Source organism: Chrysemys picta, chromosome 3 (genome assembly GCF_011386835.1).
Source record: "Chrysemys picta bellii isolate R12L10 chromosome 3, ASM1138683v2, whole genome shotgun sequence".
Classification (NCBI taxonomy): Eukaryota; Metazoa; Chordata; order Testudines; family Emydidae; genus Chrysemys; species Chrysemys picta.
The window spans coordinates 110,650,548-110,662,824 of record NC_088793.1 but is presented as its reverse complement, the minus strand read 5'-3'; the positions used below and the strand labels follow the sequence as shown (position 1 = coordinate 110,662,824).

The 12,277-nt window shown below is 42.6% G+C and overlaps 1 protein-coding gene across 7 annotated transcripts in view; it reads left to right on the top strand.

Annotated features, from left to right (window-relative positions):
• Positions 1-12,277, top strand: part of SHPRH (SNF2 histone linker PHD RING helicase) — a 142,573-nt gene that overhangs the window by 67,812 nt on the left and 62,484 nt on the right. For all 7 annotated transcript variants that reach the window (XM_008177225.4, XM_065588788.1, XM_065588789.1 and 4 more), the window contains 2 exons: positions 10,605-10,712; positions 11,829-11,971. In XM_008177225.4, the coding sequence (XP_008175447.4) occupies positions 10,605-10,712; positions 11,829-11,971 (251 nt within the window). The remainder of the gene's footprint in view (positions 1-10,604; positions 10,713-11,828; positions 11,972-12,277) is intronic.

Genomic DNA, 12,277 nt, shown 5'->3' with positions numbered 1-12,277 from the left:
GTTCATCTAGGTTATATTTCTCTAGTTTACTTATGAGAAGATCATGTGACACAGCATCAAAAGCTTTACTAAAATTGAGCTATATCACATCTACTGCTTCTGCCCTAGCCAATAGTCCCTTATGGCCTTAGAGTATATGAATCTCCCTCTGCTAAATTTCATGTACAGTAAACACTTTTTCCTCTTTGCTGCTTTAAGCTGGTGGGTGGTTTCATCAGTGAGGGAAAGGAAATAAATTTCCAAGCATCAGGGGTTGTCTATACTGTGCATTAATCCTCACCAAAGGTGTGTAAGTTCTAGTGCACTCAAATGTGTTGTGCACTAATTGGCTTATGTGAAATGGGGCTTTAGAGAGCTTTTAGTGCATGCCAGCAGGGTCCACTCTTCAGTTAGTGTGCAACATGCTAGCGTGTATTAGAATCTCCATTCTTCTGGTGTGGACTACTACACTGTATAGACAAGCCCTTAGTCTCTTTAATATCCTTTCTGCAGCCCAGTGTCTCCCACAGTTCTGGATGTCTGGGCTACTCTTCACTCTGCAGCTTCATGAAGGTAGATCAATGTTTGGCTCCACACACTGGCCACACCCCCTCCACTCTCACTTGCCGACAGATTTTCTGCTGCCTCCATGGCAGCAGACTGGTGCAGTTTCTGTTGCTTACATTCTTACTTTGCAATTTCTGTCCAGCTTTTGAGCAGTGAGGAGAAGTGTTACTCCTCATTCCTAGGTCAGGTAATCCCTTGGGAGTTTAACCCACCCTGAGCCTCTGCTTGCTCCATGGCAGAGCAGCCAAGAAAGCACAAGGTTAAATCCAAGCACTGCTCTATCTGTGAAGCAGCCTTCCCAGGCTATGTAGATGTTGACTAGTACCCAGCCAACCGATTCTAACTCTGCTAGGTTCTGGGTCTGAGTCAGATAGGTAATTGTGGTCCTCAACTCCAGTCTGGGAAAAATGGACCAAGAACATCAGTGCAGAGCAGGGAGAGGCTCTAAATGTGAGGAGGACCCTGACCACCTGTCTCCCGGGGTAAGTCCCAGGGGACCTTGTGCAGAACAAAGAGGGGAGCCTTGTGGTCCTGAGTGCCCTGGGGAAAGAAGCAAGGTCCTCCCTCACAAGCCAACCAGGAGGACTCAGACAGTGAGTTCCCCACTCCCACTAATAAGGGGACCCAGCGAGAGAGGATTCTGAATCAAACCTCTCAAGAGGGCTCCAGGGAGGTATTCAACAAAAGGCCTTACCAAAGCTGCAACAGTTTCTGTGCTCCCAAAGCCTGCATAAAAGGTTGAAAATCTAAAAAGGCAAAAAAGAAAGAGGAAACACACACACAATCCAGGAGATGAGTCTTGTGACTCCTCTTCCTCCCCCTCCTTCACTTAGGAAAGTGAGCTGTTCGGATCTGAATCCCAACAGAATGGGGGGGAGGGGGAATGTAGAAAAAGGGTTTTTTTGTTTGTTCGTTTTTTCTCCCTAAGAAATTTCAAGAACAACATTGTTTCCATGATTCAAATCCAATCTGAGCAGGCTCCTGAGAGTAAGCCTCAGAACAAATTTCTCCCCACATCCCCCGAGGTTGCACTATCCCATTATTCCTTCTTCAAGAAAGTGATTAGGGATGATGAAACATGCCCGATGAAGGCAAGCACATTAACAGGAGCAACCGTAGGCTCTGTAAAATTCAAAAACCAAAGGGGTCTATTACTGAGATACCGAAAGTGGACGCTGCTATCGCGTCCCTCCAGTGATAGTTATTCCCTCAGAGAGGGAGTTGTACCCAAAGAACCACATGGATAGAAAGATGGAGGCCACTCTCAAAAAGGATTTTGAAGCTTCGGGCGCCTTTTGAGCACCCCTGTCACTACCTGCTTTGCAAAAGCATTTCTTTCCTGGCTGAAAGATCTCAAAGCCCTTAAGTACAGAGATCACCCTGACTTTGGTTCCATTTTAAAGCAGATCTCCCTGGCAACAGCATTTGTTGCTAGTGCCTCAGTGGAGGCACTGAGATTCTCAGGCTGAGCCATGAGTTGCAGCTCAATAGCCTGGCACCACCTATGGCTGTGTCCATGGAAGGTGGACACTCACTTTAAGCAGGTCCTATCAGAGAATCAGAGAATATCAGGGTTGGAAGGGACCTCAGGAGGTCATCTAGTTCAACCCCCTGCTCAAAGCAGGACCAATCCCCAACTAAATCATCCCAGCTAGGGCTTTGTCAAGCCGGGCCTTAAAAACCTCCAAGGAAGGAGACTCCACCACCTCCCTAAGTAACGCATTCCAGTGCTTCACCACCCTCCTAGTGAAATGGTGTTTCTAATATCCAACCTAGACCTCCCCCACTGCAACTTCAGACCATTGCTCCTTGTTCTGTCATCTTCCACCACTGAGAACAGCCGAGCTCCATCCTCTTTGGAACCCCACCTCAGGTAGTTGAAAGCAGCTATCAAATCCCCCCTCATTCTTCTCTTCTGCAGACTAAACAATCCCAGTTCCCTCAGCCTCTCCTCATAAGTCATGTGCTCCAGACCCCTAATCATTTTTGTTGCCCTCCACTGGACTCTTTCCAATTTTTCCACATCCTTCTTGTAGTGTGGGGCCCAAAACTGGACACAGTACTCCAGATGAGGCCTCACCAATGTCGAATAAAGGGGAACGATCATGTTCCTCGATCTGCTGGCAATGCCCCTACTTATACAGCCCAAAATGCCGTTAGCCTTCTTGGCAACAAGAGCACACTGTTGACTCGTATCTGGCTTCTCGTCCACTGTGACCCCTAGGTCCTTGTCTGCAGAACTGCTACCTAGCCATTCGGTCCCTAGTCTGTAGCAGTGCATGGGATTCTTCCGTCCTAAGTGCAGGACTTTGCACTTGTCCTTGTTGAACCTCATCAGGTTTTTTTTGGCCCAATCCTCTAATTTGTTTAGGTCCCTCTGTATCCGATCCCTACCCTCTAAGTGTATCTACCAGACCTCCCAGTTTAGTGTCATCTGCAGACTTGCTGAGAGTGCAGTCCACACCATCCTCCAGATCATTAATAAAGATATTAAACAAAACCAGCCCCAGGACCGACCTTTGGGGCACTCCGCTTGAAACCGGCTGCCAACTAGACATGGAGCCATTGATCACTACCCTTTGAGCCCGACGATCTAGCCAGCTTTCTATCCACCTTACAGTCCATTCATCCAGCCCATACTTCTTTAACTTAGCGGCAAGAATACTGTGGGAGACTGTATCAAAAGCTTTGCTAAAGTCAAGGAATAACACATCCACTGCTTTCCCCTCATCCACAGAGCCAGTTATCTAATCATAGAAGGCAATTAGGTTAGTCGGGCACGACTTCCCCTTGGTGAATCCATGCTGACTGTTCCTGATCACTTTCCTTTCCTCTAAGTGTTTCATAATTGATTCCTTGAGGACCTGCTCCATGATTTTTCCAGGGACTGAGGTGAGGCTGACTGGCCTGTAGTTCCCCGGATCCTTCTCCTTCCCTTTTTGAAAGATGGGCACTACATTAGTCTTTTTCCAGTCATCCGGGACCTCCCCCAATCGCCATGAGTTTTCAAAAATAATAGTTAATGGCTCTGCAATATCATCCGCCAACTCCTTTAGCACCCTCGGATGCAGCGCATCCGGCCCCATGGACTTGTGCACGTCCAGTTTTTCTAAATAGTCACGAACCACTTCTTTCTCCACAGAGGGCTGGTCACCTTCTCCCCATACTGTGCTGCCCAGTGCAGCAGTCTGGGAGCTGACCTTGTTCATGAAGACAGAGGCAAAGAAATCATTGGGTACATTAGCTTTTTCCACATCCTCTGTCACTAGGTTGCCTCCCTCGTTCAGTGAGGGGCCCACACTTTCCTTGACTTTCTTCTTGTTGCTAACATACCTGAAGAAACCCTTCTTGTTACTCTTAACATCTCTTGCTAGTGCAACTCCAAGTGTGATTTGGCCTTCCTGATTTCACTCCTGCATGCCTGAGCAATATTTTTATACTCCTCCCTGGTCATTTGTCCAATCTTCCACTTCTTGTAAGCTTCTTTTTTGCCTTTAAGATCAGCAAGGATTTCACTGTTTAGCCAAGCTGGTCGGCTGCCATATTTACTATTCTTTCTACACATCAGGATGGTTTGTTCCTGCAACCGCAGTAAGGATTCTTTAAAATACAGCCAGCTCTCCTGGACCCCTTTGCCCTTCATGTTATTCTCCCAGGGGATCCTGCCCATCTGTTCCCTGAGGGAGTCAAAGTCTGCTTTTCTGAAGTCCAGGGTCTGTATTCTGCTGCTCTCCTTTCTTCCTTGTGTCAGGATCCTGAACTCGACCATCTCATGGTCACTGCCTCCCAGGTTCCCATCCACTTTTGCTTCCCCTACTAATTCTTCCCTGTTTGTGAGCAGCAGGTCAAGAAAAGCTCTGCCCCTAGTTGGTTCCTCCAGCACTTGCACCAGGAAATTGTCCCCTACACTTTCTAAAAATTTCCTGGATTGTCTGTGCGCTGCTGTATTGCTCTCCCAGCAGATATCAGGGTGATTTAAAGTCTCCCATGAGAACCAGGGCCTGTGATCTAGCAACTTCTGCTAGTTGCCAGAAGAAAGCCTCGTCCACCTCATCTCCCTGGTCTGGTGGTCTATAGCAGACTCCGACCACGACATCACCCTTGTTGCTCACACTTCTCAACTTTATCCAGAGACTCTCAGGTTTTTCTGCAGTTTTTCATACCGGAGCTTTGAGCAGTCATACTCCTCTCTTACATACAAGTCAACTCCCCCACCTTTTCTGCCCTGCCTGTCCTTCCTGAACAGTTTATATCCATCCATGACAGTACTCCAGTCATGTGAGTTATCCCATCAAGTCTCTGTTATTCCAATCACATCATAGTTCCCTGACTGTGCCAGGACTTCCAGTTCTCCCTGCTTGTTTCCCAGGCTTCTTGCATTTGTGTATAGGCACTTAAGATAACTCCTCGATCGTCCCTCTTTCTCAGTCTGAGACAGGAGTCCTCCCCTCTTGCGAGGAGTCCTATGCTTGGCTGAGTTTAGAGGCTCCATCCTTTTTGGAGAAAAGCTGGAGAAGGTGGTGGTTGACGCAGCAAAATCCAGACAGTCTCTCCCTGCCCCACTAAGTGCTCCCAGGAGAGAGTACAGGCCAGTTTTCAGATAGAGGCACTCCTTTTGCTCACCATCCTCATGGAGGTACTAGCAAAAGTACAACAGATTCTCCAAGGGAAAACTCTGAAATCGAGGTTCCGGATGGGAAGTCTAGAGGGACCTTAGTCCTCCCTCTCTTCCCCAAATCCACTTTATGAAAAAGATCATATCTGCCTTCGCCCAGAACTGAAGCTAGGGGGCAGAATTTCCCATTTCCTAGAGGAATGGCTTCCACTGACCACAGACAAATGGGTCAGGGAGACAGTGAGCCACGGATACTCCCTCGAGCTAGGGGCTCTATCCCATCTGTTCTTCATCCAGTCATGCAGCTCCAATGACCCTATAAACCACAGTCTGATCCAGAACCAAGTATCTCATGATCAAGGGAATGATAGAGAGTGTAATTTCAGAGGAAAGGTTGTCTAGGCTCTACTCCATGTTTTTCATTGTCTGGAAGTGCATGAGGATTATCAGAGCCATTCTCAACCTAAAGCAGTTCAACAAGTGGATGAAGAAAACTAAGTTTCAGATGGAGATCCTGACCTCTACAGAGTCATCGCTATCCCAGGGGGACTTCTTGACTTCAATAGATCTAGTGGATGCATATCTCTATATCCACTGAAGTTCGCTTACAGCAGGAAACATTATCAGTACTGAACACTTCCATTTGGCCCTGTCCTTGGCCCCCAGAGTTTTTACAAAGATATTGGTAATGATAAATAGCCACACTCAGGTTGCAGGGAACTCAGCTGTACCCTTTCTTGGATGACATTCTGATCGGAGTTCCATCGTGATCACCTGTGCACAGGGCCGTGTCTCGGACATTGTGACATCTGCTGTTGGTCTCAAAAAATAAGATGAGACCAGGCAGCAGTAATTCCTCATTGGCCAACACCTTGGTTCTCAGACCTGATAGACCTAAAACCAGAACCTCCACTCCAGCTCCCATTGAGACCAGACATCCTCTTTTTCAAGTAAAAGCTTCAGTTCATAGCCTGGCTGTTGAGAGGGAAGTGTTAGAAGGTCTCATTCTGTCCTTCAGAGTCATCAAGACATTGCTTTAGGAGGAAATTGATACTAAAAGCATACTTCTCTAATTACTCCAGGTTCTACAACTGGTATCGAGCACAATGCAAATCCCAGAGATCTATGGAGGGCTGTGACAAGCTTTGACTTCAATGTCAGCTGCTTTTATCCATTAAGACTTGTTTCTTAGTAGCTGTCTTGCCCACCAGGTAAGTGTCAGAGGCTTATCTATACAAGAGCCTTACTTCATGTTCCATGAGGACAAGGTGATGCTCAGGACACTAGAAGATTGGGCTCCCAATTCATGTCCTTCCATGGACATAGTTTCCAAATCCTCCATTGCTTTGTGGATTAGACTATGTATCATGGAAGCCTACAGATCATCAGAGGTTCCTGTCTCAGAAATGATCAAGGCACGCTATATGAGATCTTTAACAGTTTCATGGGTGGAACGAGCAAGTGTGTCCACTTCAGAAACTTGCAAAGTAGCCACTTGATCTACATTTAATACCTTCATTAATCGCTGTAAGATGGATCTATCTTCTGCAGAGATCTCCTTTGGCAGGAAGGTGCTGCAGGTGGTAGCCCAGAAATAATATTGACCTTTGACCGAGCTCATGAAAAGAGGAGTGCTTCTTATTTATTGAATTCTGTTTTCACAACACTCTCTGTCTGATCACTTCTCACTACTTCCTGGACATCCAGAATTGTGGGAGATGCTGGGCTGCAGAATGGAAATTACTTACCAATAATTTCCTGTCTGCAAATAGTATCTACCACAATTCTATTCACCCTAGATGACTCATGAGCCAAGAGTCAAATATTAAGTGGAATTGTTATGATAGGACTGTTTTTCCTTGGTCTAATGTACATAGTTGTTACATTGTCTCTGGAATATTTTGTTAGTGAAATTATGCAAACGTTACAGCTTTGGAATAACTCATCTGGTAGTAAGCAGGAGAAGAGGGGATATGGCCAGAGTATGCAGAGCCAAAATTCTGATCTGCCTCTGTGAAGCTATAGTGAGAGGAGAGCAGCCCAGATATCCAGAATTAAGAGAGTTACTGCTGGCAGAAAGAAAATTCTGTAAGAAATTTTCCATTCATTTGTGGGGAAGAGAACAAGCTACAAAGTATCACAAAACAAAAACAAATCAACTGAAAAGCACTGAGCATTAATTCCAATAGGTTTTCCCCGCTTTAGCCAGCTGAGAAGGGAGAGGACATATCCTTCCCCTTAGATTTCCTTTGGTGCAAATTCCCCTTACTTCTATACTTTGCCCTGACCAAACATGACAGGCAGGGACCTGTGAACCTTTTATAGACTGCATCAACTTTACCTTGTCATAAATTGCCATGGTTTGTTGGAATGTTCAGTTAGTGCATGTGTATAGCACATATCTCTTGTGTGTGTTTCTCTAGTATTGCATTGAATAGGATGCCTTTTTTTGCAGCGAGTTAAAATAGTGATGGAGATTAAATTAGTTTAGGTATTATTTTAAGCTGGAGGACATGTACCATAAGCTTTCCTCACAAAGTGGAATTGTTTTTCTCTTTTCAAAAGCAACTATGCATAAACAGATTTATATATGCTTCTTAGCAAAATTTAAATTTGAAAAAGGCATACTCTCATAAACTGTGATTATACTGTTACGCTAATAAAAAATGTCTTTGATAGCTAGCCCATATCTTTGTTCACCTGCCACCAATTTAGACTCTGCTTTGATACTTTCTCAATAGTGCATTTAGCTTCCTTTTCTTAGCTTCCACTTCTAGAACTAGAGAAATTGCTTTACCATTCTTTTCTTGTCTTTTTCTCTTGTATCACAGCACAATCATGGTGCTTTATTACCCTTTCTATAAGCTATACATACCAATAATTTGAGAAAATCTATTCCCATTTTCTTTTTGAGGGGATTAAAATATACATATTTTGGGCATAAATTGGTCTTAAACTGTGCTTATGGATGCTGCTAAATTCCATGATCTGCTGTCAAAATTTTAACAAGGTGCGATCAAAATTTCTGCCTCCATCGGAGATGTTACATGAGAGGTTGCTTCCACTCCAGTTCACCCAAATTCCATCAGTTCCATATTCTACTCCTCACCCCACTCTGATTAATTACTATCCACCCATGTACTCTTGTGTTGGCTCCCACATGCCTTCCTTACCTGTCCAGCTATTCCTCATAGCAGCAAAAATAGTGGTAGGTGTGTTGCCCTGTCATCTCTGATCGTGGAATGATCAGGCCAGAGGCTTTCTGGTGATGGGCTCAGTAGATGGTTGGGACAGAATCCCTTTTTAATATTTTATGTGAGAAAGTCTCCCTTTATTGCTAGTAGTCCAGTGTGGGAGGAGCAGGCATCAATCTCCCCTAGCTTGTATGAGGAATGGAGGGAGCCAGAAGAACAGCTCTTCTGTGGCTGGTAAGGAGACTTGGGCCTGATCTACACTGGGGAGGATCGATCTAAGTTATGCAACTTCAGCTACGTGAATAACGCAACTAGACTAGATGCGATAAATCGACCCCTGCTGGATCGATCACTGCCCGTCAATCCAGCAGATAATATAGACAAGCCCTTAGTGGGAAGGGGATAGGTATTGGAGATTTGGGGAATAGGACTTCAGAGGCCTGATGCTCCTTCCATTTATTGTCCCTCCTTTCATTGACTTCACTCTTGATTACCCTAGTGTGAGAGAGCAGAATCAGGTTCCTTCACATTAAGAACTCTTCATACTAAGGTTGGGGCCAGGCAAGCACTATCAGGGAGGAAGTTGGACTGTAGCAGCCCAGTTGTTTATTTCTTGTAAACCAATTGCTAGGGTTTGAAATTTTTTATCTTTTTATGCTATTGTCACAAGAAAAAGGTCTGGAAATTTAGCTTTCATTTTCAAACAGAAAAATTGAGATTCTTCCTCATTGTCCTCTTTCAATAAAGTGCTCTTTCCCATCCCTATGAGTCTCTCTCTAGTTTCAGTGACTAAGCTCCATCCATACCAATAATGATGATGATTCCATAGTAATGGAAAGGTGAAGTGAAACTTAATCAACCCCAAAATGCAGAAAACAAAGACAAAAATATGACACACCAAAATTGTGGTGTGAGGTACTACAGATTTTATTGACCATTTATTTGCTAAAACACATGCCAGTAATCTACTTGTTAACGTGACAGTAACATATTGCCAAATTAGTGCCAATACCACAATGAATTTTTGTTCATAGAAGTGCTTCTTACCAAAAATAAGAAATTCATCATCTGATTTGCCTAAAAATAGCAAAGAGACAAGGTGGGAGAGGTAATATCTTTTACTGGACCAAGTTCTGTTTTGAGATTTTGAGCCACACACAGCTCTTCGAATCTGGGAAAGGTACTCCGAGCATCACTGCTAAATGCAAGGTGGAACAGATTTTGTTTGACCTGAAACTAAACACTTAGATTAGATTTGGAGGTTTTTTATGTCTTTAATAAAGTTGATAGACATTTCAAAATGAAAGGGAGTTTTGAATCAAAATATTTTGAAAATGTCAATGAAATGTTTTGATTTTTTTTTTTTCTGACCAAGACAATTTCATGAAATGTTGTGGTCAACCCAGATATGCATTTTTCTTTAATAATAAAAAAAAAATTGGCCTAAAAATTTCTTTACTCAGTATCTATCTCCCCATGTAAGTATTCTCACACTTCTTATCAAACTGTCAGTACTGGGCTATCTTGATTATCACTTCAAAAGTTTTTTCTCTTACTTAATTGGCCTCTCAGAGTTGGTAAGACAACTCCCTGTATTGTATATATATATTTTCATGCTCTCTGTATGTGTATATATATCTCCTCAATATATGTTCCATTCTGTGCATCCGAAGAAGTGGGCTGTAGCCCACGAAAACTTATGCTCAAATAAATTTGTTAGTCTCTAAGGTGCCACAAGTACTCCTGTTCTTTTTACTCAGTATGTTGCAGTTAGGTGTGATGTTCAGGTAAAGTATAAAATAAATTGCTGTTCTCTGACTCAGCAATAGCTACTGCTGTGTAGGCTCAACAGAATGGCTGAAAGGACAGAGAGAGAGAGGTTTAATTCAGAATTCCTTGGCTTTTTTGAATTTAGCTAAAGTCATTTTTCATCACAGTAATATAGTTTTAATGTATTACATTTATTAAATTTACTTCTTCTGTTTAGAGAAGAAAAATTGGTAGTCAGCCTCCTTCTTGCCTACAATTTGTCACAAGTGTACTGTTCTCATATTTATAATCTCATGCAATTCAAGCTCTTTTAAAGAAAAAACAACAAATTGGATTTGCAGAGAAGCAAATACAGACCTTGGGTAACCAACCATACTCTTGGACTAATGCAATACAGTAGCTGAGAGCTTTTCTATGTTTAATTATTCCTTGTAAATATAAATGACTGATGCATATTTTAAACCCTTATTTGCATATAGGCTGAACAACTTCGACAACATTATATGAGTAAATCCAATGCAGAAGTTTCAGAAGCTCATCAGGCCTTGCAGCCAGTGCTACAGACCATTCGTGAGCTCCAGAGAAAGGCAGGTGCCTCTCTTTGGCTTATGATTTTTGATTTACTAATTACTTTTTAACCTGTGTGTCCTAGATTCCAAGTATTATTTAATATTCATAAAGTGTAGCACCTCAAAGCCCCGATCAGAATGGAACCCCATTGTGCTGAGCACAAGACAAATACATAACAAAAAGATGGTTCCTGCCTCCAAAGAGCTTACATTTTTATTATTTGATGAGCTACAACAAATGGACGCAACAAGCAGATAGGAGGAACACAAGGTAACTGAGAAAATTATAATAAAGCAACTGCTTTATGCCTTTTCCATTGCATCATATTACACACGTACACACTTGCCTCTTGAAATTTAGACTAAGAATCAAGCTATAAGAATAATACCATACTGGCCTGGAAGATACTACATTTCTGTATTTAAAAAACTCAGCATCAGGTGAGGTCTCCATTCCTTCCCAAGGAACTGTTCTTCCAGGCCAGTATATCTCAACAGCAGTAATTCACTCTGACAACCTAGCTGATGAGGAAAGGTGTAAAAGAAAAATATACTGATGAAGGCTTGAGCTGAAATGCTGATTCGGCTATACTGTATTACAATAAATAAAGACATGAGCAAATATACTTTCCCTTTCCATCTACATCCACTGTCTTTTACATTTTGAAACTTACTTCAGTCTTTTCCATTTTTTCATTGGAAAAACAGCCTTGTTTATGTCATTAAAAAGTCTTTTATTCCTCTCCCCTTTCTTTTCCTCCTAGCAGTCTGTGTTAAAGGAGAAAAAGGAAGTTATTCAGAATGGAAGGAAACTTCCAAACTACTCCACTTATGCACATGCTATAAGATCTTATTTTTTTTCTCTTGCATAGATAGCCTTCCTGTGCCTAATATGTAAGCGATTTAACAATATTGACGTAATTGAAATTTACAAGGAGGTACCCACTAGTTATTCTGGATATATTTGAGGGCAAAGGTGGGCTTTTCCAACTGTATCTTTATCTCTTGGCTACTTCCAGTAGAATTTACCAGTCCCGGCAGAATATGATCCAGAGAGCAAAAAAGGCTCCTACCACAGCATGCAAAGCATTTACCTGTTGTGAGTGTTCATGAATAAATCTCTCTTGCATACAGATACATTCTGGGTCGCCTTGGTGGTTGGACGTGATCCAGACAGCAATACAATATGCCGTTGATGAAGAGCTTGTTCAGCGTGTGCAAAATGAGATAACCAGTAACTACAAACAGCAAACTAATAAACTCTCCATGGCAGACAAGTAAGAGAATAAATACAAAATAGCATAATTAATACACTTAACTCTGCTCAAGTCGTCTAATCAATTTGTGCTAGCAGATGCAATTAAGTGCCAGGCACTTGTGCTTCAGAACATCTGCACTGCAATTAAGTTTAAAAACACACTTCTAAAAGGAGAAACTAAATATAAAACTTCAAAAGAGAGAGGCCTTCGGTTTTCCCCCAGACAAGTATTCATTAAAATGTTCTCCTTTGTATAATCTAGGATGTTTTTTTTTTAATTTTCTGTGTTCATGCAACTGCTGAGCAAAATAATTCAATGTTAATT